This window comes from Pinus tabuliformis, chromosome 2_2 (assembly GCF_031772625.1).
Source record: "Pinus tabuliformis cultivar Carrire ecotype Pingquan chromosome 2_2, CPIR1, whole genome shotgun sequence".
NCBI classification, from domain to species: Eukaryota; Viridiplantae; Streptophyta; class Pinopsida; order Pinales; family Pinaceae; genus Pinus; species Pinus tabuliformis.
The window spans coordinates 222907347-222927801 of NC_142300.1; the positions used below are offsets into that span (position 1 = coordinate 222907347).

The 20455-nt window shown below is 38.9% G+C and overlaps 1 protein-coding gene across 1 annotated transcript in view; it reads right to left on the bottom strand.

Moving 5' to 3' along the window:
- Positions 1-16682, bottom strand: part of MSRB1 (methionine sulfoxide reductase B 1) — an 84761-nt gene extending 68079 nt beyond the window's left edge. Inside the window, exon 1 of the mRNA XM_089404484.1 lies at positions 16301-16682. Coding sequence (XP_089260610.1) covers positions 16301-16589 — 289 coding nt within the window. The 5' untranslated portion in view covers positions 16590-16682. The remainder of the gene's footprint in view (positions 1-16300) is intronic.
- Between the last annotated feature and the right edge of the window lie 3773 nt (positions 16683-20455).

The following is a 20455-nucleotide window of genomic DNA, read 5'->3' on the forward strand; positions in this document are numbered from 1 at the left end:
ATATTTAGAAACCATAGCATAAATTAATTCACATGCTAAATATAGAAAAATCAACAATAAACTTACAAATTCGACCAAGAAACTCTTCTTTCAATCCTAAACAGGCGTCTCCAATGCAAAAATCAATCTCCAATATAAGGATGCTCCATAAAAATCACATTGTGTCAAGTAGCGAGTTAGATAAAAGGCAATTTGCACTCTCTCGGAGGAGGCTAAATTCACATGTGTGATGACGATTACATGAAGTGGAGGGATCATCTATTTATATGAGGTGCATCCCTTCACTTTTACATAATAATTACGCCTACAAACCCTAAGACAAGTTTAACATTGAGTGTTTGACAAGACAAAAGGCTACAAGCCAACCTCATAGCTCAAAACAATAAAATAATGCCATAAATGACCACACGTGTGAATCGATATCCTCTACAAGCATGATGTAATCTCCTTTTTGAGAAATAAATGCCACAACAAGGTGTGGAATGGGCTAAGGAGATACTCCACCACCATAATCAACTCCAAGTCTTGAGGGGAAGCCTCAAGAAGTGCCTCCATGTCCAAAAACCATGCTCTAGGTTCCTTACATCACCCTCTCAAGGGCAATATGGGTGATGTGGCACCTTCTCTCTCTAACATTGGGGCTCCAAGAATGAGTACAAGCCTCCATTGTCATCTTGGGGATGACCATCACCATCTAGACTTCGGTACAAGCAATGCCCATCAAATAGTGTCAAGGTCAGTTTGGGGGTGTCCTAGGTCCGTTGGGTACAACATCAAGTAAATCCAACACCAAGCAAGAGGAGCTTAGCATTTTGGCATTTGGGGATGCTCTAGGGTGTCAATCATCCTGTGGTGGTTAAGATGCTCTCAAAGGCCTTTGTTGTTATGCGAAGAACCACTTCGAACAACCATCTCAAGATCAAGTCAAAGTCACCATTCATTAGGAACAACGACCATAGATGCATCATAGTGGACCATGCTTAATGTAAGGGGCATAATAACAATTCACACTGAGATCATCTTTAAATATCTAACTAGACCAAGTCCCATAAAAGTGTTCCCTACTTGTGATGGCTAGATGCTCAACCTTATTAGGTGCTTCTAGCCCTAAGGCGAAGTGACAGATCCTAGGTCAACCCTTGAATACATAGGTGCTTGTGATAATAGTGGCAATGGAGGGGAAGGACTTCGGGGCAAGGTGCCACAGGCTTACAGCCATGGAACCAGTTAATGGAGGTCCATCATCCCGAGTGTATAGATGTAAGGAGGGAGCAATCATAGAGGCATGAGTTACCCCTTCCTTCAGCCTACTTTTTCCACCACTTTGGTGTGCCTTTTACTTATTTTTTTGATAATTATTTAACCGAGAGCATAACTTAGGAGCCCAAGCTTGTTTTTTATGATTTAGCATCTATTTACCCCTTAATGATGAGTCTACTTATCGCTCATCAGGGTTGGGACATGCAAGAGATCCTTTACTATGTGGTGGAGCATCAAGTGCGAAAGGAACTAGGTGATGGCTAATGACAGGGTTAGAGCTCATGCTAGGCTTTTGCCCATGCGCTAATTATTGTCCCAAACATATTTTGCATTTTATCATTTCTTTTTGTTTTATTTTGGCCATTTATGCTTTTAACGTTATTTTAGTTGCATCAACCTCCAAGAAAAAGTTTTCGACACAGACTCAAGGATGAGGATAAAAGAGTGCCAATCCTAATGAACCAATGACCACAAGCACGAAGAATGGAGATGACATCAAGGTAATGATGGAAAGTGGTAAGTATGGAATATCATGGACACACTACTTCAATCCAAGACTCTCAAGTAGTGCCCCTCCTATAATCCTAATGCCTTGGAGGAGGTCCCACTAGTCTAGTATCAAAAACTAACCTTGTTGGTGAAGTGAGAGAACAAGTTTACAATCAAAATCAATCAATCATCCAAATCACCCCTTAATCCATGTTAGAATGCCCAAAACATTAAGTAAAATCACATGATTGCAAAATGGTCAAAATACCTACGAAAGGATGGCCCATATTCCTTCAGAAGGGATTTCGGATGGTGAGAAGTGCCTGACTGGTGCAAATGGTGGAGGATCCTATCACAATGTCATGTACTGAGCAATGTAGTGTTGTCGACTAGTTGGCTATCCAAAGAAAGAGAAAAAATTTCTACTATCAGGTTACGCACATTTTGGTGGGTAACATCTGGCGAGTTGACATTTGTTCACCATAGAGCACATGACCCATATGCTCAAATGGGGAGTGCATGAGAACTATAGCAATCCATGTGCTTGCAGGCTTGTTACCTGTACAATCAAAGCAACTTGTTGATAACATGTGAGTAGGGTGTTGATTCTCATTCTTGAGATTATACGATATAGATAAAACAATACTTGAAAGAATAAATAGCTAAATGAAAATGCAATCTAATTTATTATGCATACACATCAGCGTGAGTAATGAATAAAGGAGGATGCACACACAATAATGCAAACACACAAATGCAATGCAACTATCTAGATGTAAATGCATCAAGTTCCACTAAATAAAGAGAGGCACTTTCATTCCAAAGGGGAGGACAAATGTTCACCATCAAGATTTGCAATGTAAAAGTAACCTACCCCAACTTTGCCATGGACCATAAAAGGATATGGGCCGTCATCAACAAGGACTAGATCTGCAACTTGGAAATCCTTGCCTTGATTTTGAACCCATTGCTCATTTTTGGTGTTTTGATATGTTTGTTTCTTACCTTTAGTTACAGGTGCCATTTTGAATTGATAGACATTTCCTGACATTGGCTAAACCTGTTTGGGTCTTTCTAGAAATTTTGGTTCAAAGTGTTTCCACTCTACTTGCAAGTTCAAAGGAGGTGTGTTAGGGTTGGCTTTACCGGAATGATTGGAGAATGGGAAAGGTTCAATATCTCCAACATGTTCAAGCATGTGTGGCTCTCTATAAAAGATGAATGGTTTCCTATCAACGGTGAGTATGGTAGCATACAACAATCCATTTGTAATTGTCCAACTACAGAGGCACACCATTTTCTGAATAAAAGCATAGCACATGCATTCAGAACACGAATGACTACAATATCAATTAGCACATAAATGTCTTTGTTAGCAACCAATGAGGCCATCACGTCCTTTATTAGACCACACACAGGGATAGACTTTGAATCAAAACCACAAACATTCCTATATGGCCTACTAATTTGCATTGCCAACTGGCTCATGACTCTTTCAGGCATGACATATGCTGAGGCACTTGAGTCAAGAATATAGTTATGCAATATGAGATTATTAATCACTAGGGATAACAGGAATGGTGCATACCCATTATCACCATCTCCTTCATCATGATTGTGAAAGGCTTAGTTATTCCCCACAGGTGGCTCCCACCCTCAAGAGATTTGAACCAATGGCCTGATGGGGACTAAACCCCACACAAACCAATTGATCTACACTTCATGGGTACATTGATAATGGTGAAGGAGATGGGGCACGGAGTAGTATGGTCAGACTCTTCTATCCAACTCTTTGATTCGTGGAACCAACATTATTTAAATTATTTAAATGGAAAGCCAATTTTATGCAAATTTGCATGGCACTTCCCAAATTTGTTTACCTGAAGATATGGCTTTCAGGGAACATGGTGATTTTTCAGGACATCGCCACCAAGCCTGAGGTGGTAGCAAGAAGAGTGTTGTCCATGTTGGCAGAATAAATGAGAACAAAAATTTTCCAGTTATACAAGCCTCAATCGCTAGACCTCGATGAAGAAGTGGTGTTCTCAATTTAATATACAACAGTGTATTCCCTCCTCAACAAGCGGAAAGAAAAAATACCAGCTATCACTCAATAAAGAGAAATTCAAAGATTGGATCTCCTCTAAAAACACTTTTCTATGTTTCTGTTAATTTGGTAGCTCAGTGACAAATTCCAACCATGGGATGAGGTTCCTCTTTTCAAGAGGACCAATTTTGACTATTGAAGCAATCAATTTGGACAAGGGAAAGCTTATTTTTGAATTGAAGCCCACAATGTCACATTTGATCAAGGTGGCCCTAACAGGAAAATGGACACCCTTGGAAGCCTATAAATACAAGTGACCTCAAGCTCATTTGGACATCACCGAGCATCTTCTTCTTCTTATTCATTGATTGGTTCGCAGTGCGCACAGGTCTGAGACTGGGTTGAGATAAGTGGTTCGTACATGTCCAAGATTACAGGGTCCGAAGCTCGCACATGTTCTAGGGTTTTGGTTTCTAACCGCAAGCTGCACACAGGGAATTTTCGGCTACAACCGCAAGCTAGCAGGCTCATCCGTGTGGTTGGAAAGTCTCAATTGCACACATCCTTCTTTGGGCTCTAAGGTTACAAATTTCCATTTAACCATAGTTGACCGAAGGCAGGACAAGTTGACTTTGATCTGGATTGATGCTGGGAACATATTTCTGAATGTTGTTGGGTTAATTTTGATGGATGATTTTGTATTGGCTCATTGTACTCTCCGTTGAACATTTTATGACAATCTAATAGAGAAGATTTGCAAAGGGTTTTTCTCGTAGTTGGTTTTTCCCTAGTCATTGACTATAATTCCGGTGTCTCTTGTTGATGTGTTGATTGTCTCCTTTGTCATTGCATTTACTATTCTATCTTCAATTATTGTTGATGAATTGGAAATACTAATTATTGATGAAAGATTGCTAATTGAAGAATTGAATTGGGCTAAACTAATTGAATCAGCATAGAATAGTCTGAAATTTAACATGGTATCAAAGCTAAGGTGAAGGACAAGCCTAAAAGGAGACAAGAATTGAAGCAATCATCTTTAGAAAGTTGAAGGAGCCTATCTAATCAAGTCAAGATGTCTTCTTCTTTCTTAAAAGAACATGAGAAGTTGGGTGACTCATCTAACTTTGTTGCACGGAAAATTAGGCTGGAGATCATAGCTGAAAACAATGATGTTTTGGAATTCATTCAACGAAAAGTACTTGAGCCTTCGAAAAATGCTTTTGTTACTGCCAAGAACAAGCACAAGAAAGGTGAGTTAAAAGCTAAGAAAATTATAGTTGATGGTTTACAAGATAATTTACTTGCATATGTTGGAAATTTGAAGAAGTCTAAGGACGTGTATGATAAGCTAGTTGTCATGTATGAAGGCAACAAATTGAATGCAATCATCTCCTTGAAAGATCAACTCAAAGATATGAAGATGAACAAACGAGAGTCTGTGCAATCCTACATTATGAAGATATCTCGTCTTAAAGACCAATTGCAAAGAGTTGGGGAAATTGTGCATGACAGGGAATTGGTGATTGTAACCCTTAGAGGTCTCCCTCCTATTTGGGAAACCTTCATTACCACTATAAGAAATAACAACAGTTTTTCATCATTTGATGAGATTGTTGGAAAGCTCACTCAAGAAGAATCAAGGATGATATCAAGGGGTAGGATACAAAAGCATGAAGAAGGAGGGTCTGTTGCATTTGTCACTCATGACAAGAAAAAGAAAGGAAAAGGAGGTCCATCAAGTTCAAGAAAGCCTCCTCCTCGAAATTCAAATATAAGGAATGGAAGAGTCAAGGAATCATCGCACATTGAATGCTACAATTGTCATAAGAAAGGCCATTATGCTCGAGATTGCCCCGAGAAGAACAATGGTCCACATTACAACACTAGAAGCAACAACAACAGGTTTAATAATCAAAGAAGAAGAGATGACTAAAGAAATGATCGCAATGGAAGAGATGAAAGAAGAAGAAGAGATGCTCCAAGTGATCATGAAGAAGATCATCGTCCTCAAAAGAAGTCAAGATATTCTAGGTATGAAAGTAATGTTGCAAATCAATCTGAATATATTCTTATTTTTGCACTCACTAGTTCCTCTCCTTCGGATTCATGGGATAGTTGGTTGGTTGATAGTGGGGCCACTCATCATTTCTCTGAGTATAATGAAGTTCTCTCTAATTTGGTAGAGAGGGAGTCAAATTTGAAAATCATTCTTGGAGACAACTCCACTCATTCCGTTAAAGGTTTTGGGCCCGTCAAAGTTCATTTGGATTCCGGGGAATCTGTTTTGCTCCATGATGTGATGTATCTGTCGGGATTGAAGAAAAATTTAGTATCAATATCTGCTTTGCAAGACAAAGTGATGAGGGTTGCCTTCATCGAGAGAAAGGTTCTTACTTGGCTTGTTGGATCATCTATGAGAGATGCATTTACATTGGGATCAAGATTTGAAAAACTCTACAGAGTCACTAGTAGACCTCTTCTAGCATTGGTCTATGATACTAATCATCTAAACGAGCTATGGCACAGAAGATTGGCCCATCTCCATTATGATGCTCTTCCAAATTTGAAGAAATTGGTCTCTTCAATGTCCAGGTTATGCCAGTGAAAAGAAGACAAGGGGGCCATGTTGGAAATAATACTGAGAGGGGGGGTGAATCAGTATTATCAGATCAGATAAAACTTTTCAATTTCATACTCAGAAACATATACGCGACTTTAGTTAAGTGAACCCGCGTGTACACGCGACTGTGTCTAATGCAACTAGCGTATATCCAGAGATCTTATGATTCAGTTAATCTTATCTTCAGTAAATGCATCAGAACATTATTAAGCATATTAACAGTAAACAGGTGCAGTATAACAGAACAGATCATCACACAAAAGCCACACACATGAACACCATGATATAAGGTGGAAACCCAATGTGGGTGAAAACCACCTGCTGCAATTTGTCTCTTTCTTCTTTAATGAGAACTTCTTTTACAATGTACTGGTGCAGTCCTTTACCAGCACGCAGGCTACAACCTGCAGAGGGCTACAACCCTCTTAGCTCTTGTACTAGCCGATCCATTTACTAGTACGTAGGTGCCTACCTACAGAATGCTTCTTTACTCGTTTTCCAGCTGCTAGTGGAAGGGAGCTACACCCCCCTGGCTCTTGTACTGGCTGATATGTTTACCAGTACGTAGGTGCCGGCCTACGAGCTACCCGGGACCACGTTTCATACATTTTCATACTAGATCCATAAGACAATCATCATTGTAGTACAACCTGCATCATCAATCACTGAAACACCCAATTCTGAATCACTGTAACCCTATCAACAATAACCAGACAATCATAGCAACAACCAGATCCAGCTCCATATTCAAATATCATACTTCACATTGTATACGCTACTTGGATGAACCCAACCTGCGTGTATACGCTCTTTTACCAAAACCAACTCGCGTACAGATCTATAAATTCAACCTTAAAACTCTGCAGCTATATCAGACATCAAAACATACCCAGATCATAATAATAAACATGCGTCAGTAGATCTAGTCTATCCAGAGTCAAACCATATGAAGATAATCATTCCAAGCCTTGAGATCTCGTTCCATCATTCATCATCATGGGTGAAACCTTGGTTCAGATCACCAACCCATAACCAGCACTTGGATCACACACTTTCTCAGATCTTCATCACTCACACTTCCACTCTTTGGCCTAGTGATCTTCTCCTTATATAGCCTTAGGCCTTGCTCAATACCAAGAGCCAAAACCATAGTAACACAATACCATCAACCTCGAAACTAGGGATCGACACGTCCGTCGAGACACCATGGTCCAAAACCATAGGCACAACTTCCAAGGACTAACTGCCACTGACCAAAGGTACGTTTTCACATGTACGCGCTTTTACTGAAGCCAACCTGCGTGTACACGCGGATTCTCCTTGCTGAACCTGCGTATATCTCTTTCTTGTCCTGCTGTACTGAGATCTGTCCTCTGATTAAGTTGCCATCACCTGTACCAACCTCTGAGCACCTGTACCAACCTCTGAGTGAGTTGCCATCAAGGACAACACTTGAAACATAATGCCAACAGGCCATTCCCCTCTAGCAAGAACAAGACAAATGACATCCTCCAACTCATTCATTCTGATATATGTGGTTGGATACCCGTACATTATACTGGTGGCCATCTCTATTACATCACCTTCATTGATGATTTCTCAAGAAAGACATGGATATATTATTTGAAGCACAAGGATGAAGCCTTTGAAATGTTCAAGGAGTTCAAAGCTTTGGTTGAAAATCAAACAGGGAAGAAAATTAAGATCTTCAGGTTTGACAATGGTGGAGAGTACATTTCAAATGAGTTCATCAATTTTTGCAAAAAGGAAGGTATCAAGAAAGAGACGATTATGCCCTATACTCCCGAACAAAATGGAACAGTTGAAAGAAAGAACAAGTATATTGTAGAAGTCGCTCATGCCATGCTCCATGATCAAAAGTTGTCGAAGTTCCTTTGGGGAGAAGCAATGAATGTTGTCGTGTATGTTAAACACAGGACGCCTCATCAACCATTGGACAACAAGACCCCCGAAGAAGTGCTCACAGGTGTCAAGCCCGATGTTGACCATCTCCATATCTTTGGCTGCCCCGTATATTTTCATGTGTCAAAGGACAAAAGAAACAAGTTGGAAGCCATAGGAAGAAAAGGTACGTTTGTTGGATACTGTGAAAATTCTAAAGCATTTAGAATATATATTCTTGGTCAAAGGAAGGTTGAAATTAGCAGGGATATAACATTTAATGAAGATGTTGCCCTTGGGAAAGCAAGGGACATTCCTCCACCTCCTCCTCCTGAGAAGAAGAATGATGATATGGATATTTTAGATGGTCGTTTTGTGCCTGAATCTGAGAGAGACATTGTTGATGATCCCATGGAGCCCATGGACCCCTACTCCTCCATGTGATCCTCCTACTAGGAAGAGGCCACTTTGGCTTCGTGACACATTACAGGATGATGAGAGACGCGTTCCCGTTCGACAATCATTTAAGAAAGCAAGAAGCCATGCAGGTACCAAGGATATGTTGCAGCTATGAGCACTGTGATTCAAGTTGAACATCCCACCTTTGCAAAAGTCGTGAAAGAACAAGTTTGGAAGGATGTTATGGCCGAAGAATATGAATCAATTATGAAGAATGACATATGGGATGTTGTGCCGAGACCAAAGGGGAAATCTATGGTGACTTCAAAATGGTTATTCAAGATCAAACATGGAGTCGATGGTAGCATTGAGAAATATAAGGCAAGGTTCGTGGTCGAGGATTCTCCCAAAAAGAGGGAGAAGATTATGACGACATCTTTGCACTTGTAGCTCGATATACAACCATTCATTCAATAGTTTCCCTTGTCTCAAGTCAAGGATGGACCCTTCATCAGATGGACTTGAAGACTGCATTCCTTCATGGCATGTTACAGGAAGAAGCGTACGTTGAGCAACCATATGGATTTGAAAAAGAGGATCGAAAGACACATGTTTGCAGGTTGAAGAAGGCATTCTATGGTTTGAAGCAAGTGCCCAGAGCATGGTACACCCACACAATGTTGCACGAAGCGGAAGCGTTTTTTGGAAGCGGGGACGCCGAAGCGTCATTTTCCAAAAATCTAGGAAGCGAAGCGTCTGCAGCAGCGTCTGCTATATATATATATATTTTTATATTTTTTTGCATTTATACTCAAAACAAACATCCCAAATACCAAATTAATTGTAAAAGACATGAAAACATGCATATTTTTGCATAAATCAAGATAGATATAACATCCATTGTACATTAATGATCTAGAATCTAGATTCTTCTCCTCTTGTCTAGCCTTTGCCTCTACCTCGATTGTCTAGGGATATTAGTCAACATTGCCCAATTTTGATCAAACTACCTAATTCAAGACTTAAAATATGGTAGAAAAGCTTAACATGTTTGATCGATGATTTTGACTTGATTGAAAGGTAATTTTTTGCTAAGGGCGTGCCGCGTGCCGCGTGACAAAGGAGTTCAACAATTAACACTACCAACACTAGGGTACATATAGGGCTTGGTGCTCTTGATTAAATGCTAATCGCATACCTTCATACTTGATATAATCTAATGAAATGCCACAATCCCATTGATCCTGAATTCCTGAAAACTGTTAAGTCTGCTGAATTTTGAATAGGATATGAAATTCTATTTTCTCCATATGAAGTCCAATGAGGTTGGAACCACTCTCAAACATCCTGAGTCATTTCATGGTAATGTTAAAAATTTAAGTAAAAGGATGAAAATGAAAATTAAATGAGAATGTCACTTTTACTTTAAGAATTTAACATTACCATGAAGGAGCATCTGCTATATTTATATTTTTTTTTTGCCTTCATTCGTCACCCTAACCCAAGGTGGACCCACCCCCAATAAGCAAACTCACCTAAAATTAAAAAAAAAAATTGAAAAAAACGATTTTCTAAACGCTTTTCCGGAAGCTTTTCTGGAAGCATAGGGGAAGCGTACGCTTCCTCCTCCGAAGCGCCACCCTTCCGAAGCCCGAAGCGCCGTACGAAGCGCGCTTCGGCGCTTCCATACAACGCTTCCAAATTTCCAGGAAGCGGCTAAAAAAGCCGAAGCGCCGCTTCCGGCCAAGCTTCCTAGGCGCTTCCGTACGGGACGCGCTTCGGGGCTTGGAACCGTGGGGGGGGGGGCGCTTCGTGCAACACTGCACCTGCATAAACAGTTTGGTGAAGTTGGGCTTTACAAGAAGCAATGACGATCCCAAACTCTACTTCAAGGTAGTCCAAGGTATGTTGTTGATTTTGGTTTTATATGTTGATCATCTATTCTTGACAGGTAGTGAGCCCCTGATGATCAAATGTAAGAGGGAGTTAGCCTCTCAAGTTGAGATAAAGGACCTTGGACTCATGCACTACTTTTTAGGCCTTGAGGTGTGGCTTGGTGAGGTTTTCCTTTCACAAGGAAAATATGTCGTAAAGTTGTTGGAGAGATTTGGAATGACAGAATGCAAGTCCCTACCCACACCAATGAAAATGAATTTCAAGAAGTTGTGGAGAAGTTGCAGGACCCAATTTGGCGAATCCATCCGAGTATAGACAGTTGATTGGGGCTTTGATGTTCCAAGTGAACACTCGTCCAGACATATGCTATGCAATGAACATGTTGAGTCAATTCATGACCGAGCCTCTCCATGCACATTGGATTGCTGCCAAACACATTTTGAGATATTTGCATGGGACGATCACCCTTGGTCTGAGATATTCTATCGGAGATGTTTGACTTCATGGATATACCGATGTTGACTGGGCAGGAAACATTGTCAACAGGAAGAGTATGTTTGGATGTTGTTTTACCCTGGGATTTACCCTGGGATCTACCATGATATCTTGGATGAGCAGGAAACAAAAGTCCGTAGCACTAAGTACCGTCGAGGCAGAGTACATTGCCGCTAGCATGGCTAGCTGCGAAGTAGTTCAATTGAGAAAGCTCTTTGGAGAGCTATTTGAGCAGGTCCTAGATACTACAGTGATATATTGCAACAACAAGAGTGGGATCCGTCTAGCAAAGAATCTCGTATTTCATGACAAGTCCAAGCACATAGAGATCTGATATCATTTCATTCGAGACATGGTGCATAGAGCAAATTGCAGATATTCTCACCAAGGCTTTGTCGAAAGGGAAGTTCTTGGTCTTCAGAGAGCAGCTAAGACTGATAAATGTGACCCCTCCTTATAAGAGGCATCGCTGATCGAGGACACTGGACCAGCTCTTCCCCCCTATCTGAGCTCCCAGCATGTGGAATTATCCCTATCAGTTACCCATAGGGTTGGAGATGTTGCTCCCCTATCTTGGTCTATGCATAGTATACCCTAGTTGGCATCATACCCACAAGTTGGGCTTGTTGGGATTACGCTCCCCGTCTGGTCAACGGGTTGAGAGAGTACTTGGGGGTGTGTGATCCTTACCTTTGGTAAGTCGAGTATCTCACCCAAGCTGATTATGATGCAGGTGTTCTACCACATGACTCTTGAGGGTCATTGCTAGGAAGATCAGCAGGCAATAGGATGGATGTGATCCTTACCTCTTATATAGCAAGTTGTATCTCGCCCATTGATTACATCATGGGATGGTTGTGATCCTTGCTTGGTAATTTGTATCTCACCTATTGCTCGATGAGATGACTTGGGGTGAGAGTGTCCAATAGGACCTTCCCCACAGTCATAGACATGGGGTGAGAGTGTCCAATAGGACCTTCCCCACTATCATAGACATGAGGTGAGAGTGTCCAATAGGACCTTCCTCATTGTTCGAGAGGGTGGTAGTTTTAGCTCCCTGATGATTCTTCTTCTTTAGATTTGAGAATGTTTCAACAAATAGAGTTGAGCAGAGATGGGACATGATATGTCGACAGGATGCATATGATTACTACATGATGCAGTTGGAATTTCTCCCTAGCTGAGACGGAGCGTTAATTTGGCAACTCAGTGACAAATTGCAACTATGGGACAAGATTCCTCTTTTTGAGAGGACCAATTTTGACTATTGAAGCGCTCAATTTGGACAAGGGAAAGCGTATTTTTGAATTGAAGCCCACAATGTCACATTTGATCAGGTCGGCACTAACAGGAAAATGGACATCACCAAACATCTTCTTCTTCTTCATTGATTGGTTCGCACAAGTCTGGGGTTGGTGAAGGAAAGTGGTTCGTGCAAGTCCGAGACTACAAGGTTTGAAGCTCGTGCGTGTTTTAGGGTTTTGGTTTCCAACTGCATGTTGCACACAGGCAATTTTCGGCTACAACCGCAAGCTAGAAGGCTCATCCATGCGGTTGGAAGGTCTCATCCGCACGCATCCATATTTGGGCTCTAAGGTTACAAATTGGCATTTAACCGCAGTTGACAGAATGCAGGACAAGTTGACTTTGATCTGGATTGATGCTAGGAACATATTTCTGAATGTTGTTGGGTTAATTTTGCTAGATGATTTTGTAATGGCTCATTGTACTCTTTATTGAACATTTTATGACAATCTAATAGAAGAAGAATTGCAAAGGGTTTTCCTCGTAATGAATTTTTCCCTGGTCATTGACCGAAATTCTGGTGTCTCTTGTTGATGTGTTGATTGTCTCCTTTCAATTACTGTGGATTAATTGGAAATACTAGTTATTGATAAGAGATTGCTAATTGAAGAATTGAATTGGGCTAAAGTAATTGAATCAACATAGAACAGTCTCAAATTTAATAGTTTCGACGGGGCTTCAAAGAAAATCTAGGGGTGGCAAGAGTTGGGGGAGAGGACTTCTTTTCAACCCTGAAGGGCCAATAGAATCAACCTTCTCGAGGAGCCTAGGAAAAGCATCTAATAACCAAAATGAGATGTGCGCTCTTTATCAAAGACTCCAATTAGGTAAGCAATTTAACCCCTAAAAGCTAATTATTGTTAAAGACTCTCATAATACAATCAGACACCTTAATTTAAAAACTTCCCCACATAATCTTAAGTTAAATTGTCTTTACAAAAGACTTTTGGTCATTATCTCTACTATCCAGGAATGCCATGTGTATCACATGTTAAGAGAATTGAATAATCAAGAAGATGTAATGGCAAACTTAGCCATCAACATGGCGCCAAGAATGTTGAAGGAGGATGGAACCTTATTAGATGCTATGATCCCCTAACATGCATTTGAATATTAATGGTTTGAGCCCCCCCCCCGGATTACACACCATGCAAAACCCGGCCCCTCGTCAAGGAATATAGCGCAAGTGATTGGACATATGGGGATTATATGAAGTTCTACGATATACTCTTCACCATGAGCAAGGTTAAATGGAATATGATGGAGGTGAGAAGTCAGGACAACATGGTGCAGGTTGTCGAGAGATGTGCAGACATGCAAGCTTGGCCAAGCATTAAAACCACCATTATTGTTCATCATGCTGCAGAGTTAAACCCCCCTGCAAGTCTGAGAAGTTGGTGGTGAATGAAGGACAAGTCACGGGTGGCAATGACACTCAATTCATCCTGCAAGGAAACAAGTATGTTGTGGGTTAGTCACTATACTCCCTATGCATTCATGCTTGCGTGTCATCTCTAAATTTCAGGTATTATTTCATTCAAAGTATCATTTGGCACGTGTATCTGTTTCAAGGCTTCGGCATTATTTTGGTGCATATTCTCTATCCAGGGTGGCGAGTTTGACTATGGAACAAGGCCAGTAGGAAACTCTCCTCTCCCTCAGGTCGTGATAGGGGATACAAGTCTGGTGATAATTGCAATGCATATTATGGGATTTCAACGCCATAGGGATGAAAAGAACTCTAGCTTTGTGGAGTCAAAAGAACAGTTGGAAATTGCCACCCATAAGCTAAGGATCGACAGTTTAATGGCTCAATTCAACTCCATGATGGACATTATGCTGGAGCAGAGGAAGCTAATTCACCAATTGAGTGAGGAGATAAAGGACCTTCGCCTATACAAGTAAAGTCTCTGTGGTGCCTTCCAGGATAGCCCACATGCAGTTATTGATCCAACATCGTTGACAAACTTGACACTTTCTCCAAGGGCCGTTGTACCTAACCTGAACCCGGTGGCCTCAATAGCAAATTTGGTGATTCTAAATGACCGATGTAGTAATTTTCAAAGTTATGTGTTGTAGTTTGCTACTAAATTTTTATTATGCCTGCAAAGTTCTGTCCCTTCAGATATGGTTGGATAAATGTAACAGCACTACGGCCTTGCAGACCAGAAAGTTTTAGACTAGCTCTAGGAAATCAAAGCAATTTTGAAACTCAGTATTTAACATATAAACCTGCTGTGTATTCGCACAGATTTTGCTAATATAATTATCTGTTACTGTTAAAAAAGCAAAAATATTCAATCCTAGCATTGACCCTAAAGCCTGCAATGATGTAGACTATGGGGTTTTGCATGACATGGTCACGGATCTGGAGGATGCTATTATTTGACCTTTATCCCAAGAAAGAAATACTTGGCATCGTGATGAGAAAGATACCTGAAATCTCTCTGAAACTGATATTCTGTATGAGAATGGAGGTGAATTGGGGCTTTGACCATTTACGTACAATTTGGGCGGTAACACTCCCTAGAAAATAAATCCACCATTCAAAATTGATGGTTTCCACAACTTCATGATATGTATTAAGTACTTTAACTCATCTTGATGATGGGTACATGGAATTTTTAACCATATTTGACAACCAAACTGGCTCATGGCAAGCAATTTTGCCATCAAATTCCATTCCTACTCCCCACGGCTCCGGAAAAAGCTGTTTAGCCTTACCCCAAAAAGACCAAACTGTCTTCGTATAGCTAGAATTTGTCTTCATATAGCTGGATTCTTCTCTTCAATTTGTTTTCTAGAGAAGAAAATTATATTTTTCTCTACGTTTTAGAGCAAATTCCATACACCATTTGCTTAATATAAATCCTTCCCTTGTAAGAAGATGGAATGCATAATATTCCATGATATCTCGGTTAAGACAGTTATTTTGTTTTCATCCCTCAGCTATGTACGGGCTATAATTTTCTGTACTTTTTCCTATCTTTTATTATTTCGTGTAATTTTATTAGTTGTCTATTTCAAAAAATAATATATAATACCCATGTTTCCCTATTTCCTGAAATTTTGAAGATACCTTTTGTGAAACCTGTTACTATTTGGGAAAACTTTTGTCCCATGCAACATAGCTTTCATAACATAGACAACCTCAAAATGTCCGAGAGATTTCTCACTATGAAACATGTACTTTTTCTGTCAAAAAGATCGAAATTGCTTAAAACTCTGTGAATCGACTTGGGAAATAGACTGTGCCCACAGAGCTTCAGAAAAAGGTTTTGACTCTCTTTATGGAAAAATTCTGGAAACTCAACTCAAGATTGCAAAGACCAAATATGAAAATCCAAAGGTAGCATGTTCCAAGAAACCCATACTCTATATATTTGAGAAGAAGGGCTTGGATCTTTACAGCATCTTTTCATTGCGAGAAATGAGTTACAAACTTACACTCCACTTCCCAAAGTGGGGATGAGCTAATCTATCAACTCTTCATGTGCCCGTGTAACACTGCAACTGCAAATGAGGTACACTCAACATCCTAAATGGGGATAAGTAATCTATCAATTTTACTTGTGCTCGTGTAACGCTGCACTAAATCTAGATGGTGCATGGGGTGTATTGACAATAGACACTTGCATAAACCCATATAAACACAGGTTTGATGTGCAGCTCAAGCTCGAGGAAGCATATCTCGGCTTCAGAAAAATGGCTAAATCACATCAAATATTAAAATTTGGGAGATGCATCGGTTTAAATGGGTTTGTGTTATTAAATAACTTCATTCAAATCAAATCATTGTTTCAAATTTTTAACACCTATATCATCAATTTCTGAAATTCAAAAGGCAATGACTGATACTGAGATGGCAAAATTTGACTACTCACCTGGGAGATCGCCTAATGGCTTTTTGGCAGAAGAAGAGCTAGCCGACCCCATTTGACAATGTGGTTTCTGGTCCTTATCCCTCCTACTATTCCAGGAATACAACTTCCTAATTACTCCAATTGAAGAAGGCCAAGCTTCAGATTCACAATAATCCTGAAGAAAAATTTGATGTGTTCTCTTCAAAGGAATCGTTTTTCGCACAATGGCATTTGCCACCGACCGGTGCATGTAGTCGACCGAAGGAAGGCAAGGGGATAAACTACCAACGCAAGTGCTACTTATCATCATGACTGTTATTCAATTCGGACTCTAGAGGTAGCCTCGTCGATTAGGCTGAAGCATGGACCCATTTACAACGCCCTGTTAATTAAAAAATTTGCAAAATAAGACATGTCAATCGTATTAAAATGGAAGGGATGCCACTTCCACGTTTAGCGTTTAACACCACAAAGAATGCTTCCACGTGCAGCGTTGAACAACACAAACAATAAATGATTTTTTTCAAGTCATACTCATTATGTGTTTTGGAATTGTTCAAAAAAAGGGTCGGATTTAATAACACAAACAATAATAAGTTACATATTATTTCTATTTATTAGTATTTTTTATTAAATTTATTACGTGGTTTTGAAATTTAAAAAAAAAATTAAGTAAAGTATAAAAATTTTGATAGGTTTTTCCACCTTTAAAAATATATATATATATAATATACATATACATATACATATACATATAAGGGGTGGCATGAGCGGGGATGATTCCTTGCTTTGATGGACAAATAGAATCATAATTTGTCTTAGAATTTAGAATAATAATCAATAATCAAGTTGAGTTCTTTGCTCTATGGCAAGGATTAAATCTAATAATTGAATAGAAAATTCAAAGAATTATGATATTTGGCAACTCGATAGTTATTTGGCAAGTATGGGAGGCAAATTGTCACTCCAAAGTGACTTTCTCTTCCATGGAGACAAGGATCATACTCCAACTTCAACATTTTTCAAATGTTGAACTCTTTCATGTGTCAATTTAAATTGCTCAGCAGACATTTTAGCAAACCGAGGAACAAGGTTAGCACAAGGAACCTTAGAATTAAATAACGATCATACAATAATCTCTTCTTTGCCATGAGGTTCCAAATTTTATAGAAGGAACATTTAATTCAATCCATGAACATTTATTAAGGAAGAAAGTTGAATATTGTTTGAAGCATGATATAAGTCAGCAAATCGATACACTGGAACCTCCAAGGTTTGTCGGCCCTCACTTATTGATTGGCCTCGATCGTCCCCCAAGGAGTACCCCTGTCACCTCATCATTAACACTTTGCCAATGGACTTACTCCCTCTTCGCCTAGTGTATCATAAGACCAGTATTGGGCTATGGTTAATTAGATTGTCGATGAAGAGACATTCAATTCACATCATGTCGAGGTTATTTCTCTATTAAATGGTTTTTCCAGCAAGGAACTTGAAGTTGTTTCATCTTGGAATTCTCGGGCTCGCGTTTAGTGGAGACTAGGAAAGATATCACAAGTGATAATGTTTTCTTCAGTTCTTGTAATGGGATTTCTCAGGCTCGCTTTCGTAGAATTGGTATTTATATCCCCCTTCAAGCTATAAGTTGTGCATGGTATGATTTTATCTTTCTTGGGTATAATAAAGCTTGTCCCTGTGAATTAGTGTTGTTGCTAGATAATTTTTTCTGGCGACTGCAAGTTCTTCTTCCGTGACCCCAACTTTGTAGACATTAACATAATATTGGACAAGGTTCTTGAGGCGATGGTGAGCATGCAATTTGCTTTTAAGCAAAGATAGGAAGCAAAGGAAAAGGCTTACAACTCTTTGGAATTGATCACCAATTCTAAGCTTGAGTTAATGCAAGTTAAAATTGATCGTCTCTAGCACGAATTAAGGACAAAACTGGAAATTTTCCATTGCAAAATGGCGGAGATGGAGGATATGTATATCATTTGGCTTCAGTTATCTCCAGAGGATCCCAATTTAGGTGATGAAGCAGCGAGGAAGAGAGGAAGGTCAGCCGAAGCTCCAGACCAACTAGGATAAAACAGATGATGTGTCTTGTCAACAAGTTTTTGGAACTCGTCCTATTAATTTTATTTTTAATGAAGTGCAAATATAGTTTGATTTTTAGGTACCTTTGTTAGGATATTTAGTAGACATCTTTTTAGAATTATTGAGAAAATATGCCACAAGCTTAGATTACATGTGTGCTAGTCTTCATAATGCAGAATTTTGATGGAGTTGGACGAATTATGTAAGGGTTCTAGCCCATAATCCAAATTTTGCCTTTTAACAGAATCTCTTTAACCACTTATTTGGAAAAAAAGAATATATATATATATATATGAAAAATATGTATATAAATATGTATTGTTTCTTTTTGGATGAGGATAGTGATAAGCTAGTGTGGATGTCTCGAGATTTTGTTTTATAGTTATTATGACTCACTAATTTTTCACTTGCAACACCAGTAGTCTTTTTTGTCTTTCATGTTGATGTATGTCGAGGGCTCGCATAACAAGCCTGTTTTTATAAGTTTTTATTTAGAAGATTCTCTATATAGATGAGCTCTTAGCAACATCAAGAATCTGAACTTATGTTATCCGTCTAATAACAGAAAAATTTTGGTCCATCAACCTATTTTTATAAGTTTTTATTTATAAGATGCTCTACTTAGACGAGGTATTAGCAACCTCGAGACTCTTAACTTATGTTATTGGTCTAGTTTCCCTTCGAGCAAAAGAGGATTTGTGCATATTATCCTTGTGCATGGGCCATGTTAGCCTTATATATAGATATATATATGAAAAATATTTATATAAATATGTATTGTTTCTTTTTGGATGAGGATAGTGATAAGCTAGTGTGGATGTCTCGAGATTTTTTTTATAGTTATTATGACTCACTAGTTTTTCACTTGCAGCACCAGAAGTCTTTTTTATCTTCTCATGTTAATGTATGTCGAGATCTCGCATAACAAGCCTGTTTTTATAAATTTTTATTTACAAGATGCTCTAGATCGACGAGCTCTTGGCAACTTCAAGAATCTAAACTTATGTTATCAGTCTAATAGCAGAAAATTTTTGGTCCATCAACCTATTTTTTCAAGTTTTTATTTATAAGATGCTCTAGTTAGGCGAGGTATTAGCAACCTCGAGACTCTTAACTTATGTTATTGGTCTAGTTTCCCTTCGAGCAAAAGAGTAGCGAAAAATGTTTGGTATAGTGCAAAATGTCTAACTTAAAAACAAAATTATATATATATATATATAATATTAAAAAACAAAACATAAAATCATATAGATATATATATAATATTAAAAAACAAAACATAAAATCATATATATATATATATATACTTTTATAGAATTAATTTCTAACTCTTCTTAATAACATTAAATAAAATATTTTAAAATAATAATTATATATTGACGTTTGGTGTAGAATTGTTGTTTTTGTTTTGTAAATTATTGTAATTTATATTCATAATCAAGGAGACGGTTACATCAATAACATTTTCCAGAGTTTACAAAGGGCCAGCCAACCCAACAACCAGTAACAGAGCAAAATTGCCCACGACCATAGATGATATAGTCGATAATTACCTAATTGATCTACAAAATCACAAAGTCGAAGGGAAATGACAACTCAACATTGACATAATTAGTAACCATTGAACATGTGACCAAGTAAAGCACACAGTGGGTGCCTAGAAACCAATAATAAAAATCCATAAGGTGCACAGAATGATCAATAGAAACTACATTAATACCCTAAAGTTATCCAAAACCAACCAAGCCCATTGAGAAAATAACCAACAGATGCACAACAACATCCATAATGTACCATAAGTTTTATAGTCCCAGAAGATAATGCGACCATCATTAAAAAGACCAGGAATTTCTTCAAATTTGGATCAAATAAAAATGACCTCCACCGTTAAGACAATAATTATGCAAATGACCCAACGTCTAAGTTATACCATTGATTGAAATTGTTGTGAAACATGATCCAGTAAAAAAAACAACATAACACATGAAAGAGCACAAGAGGAAGGCACGCATTTTCATCAAAAGGCACTATAGCCATTACTCCGAAGAGATCCAATAGAATCATGTTGCTAGAAGGTAA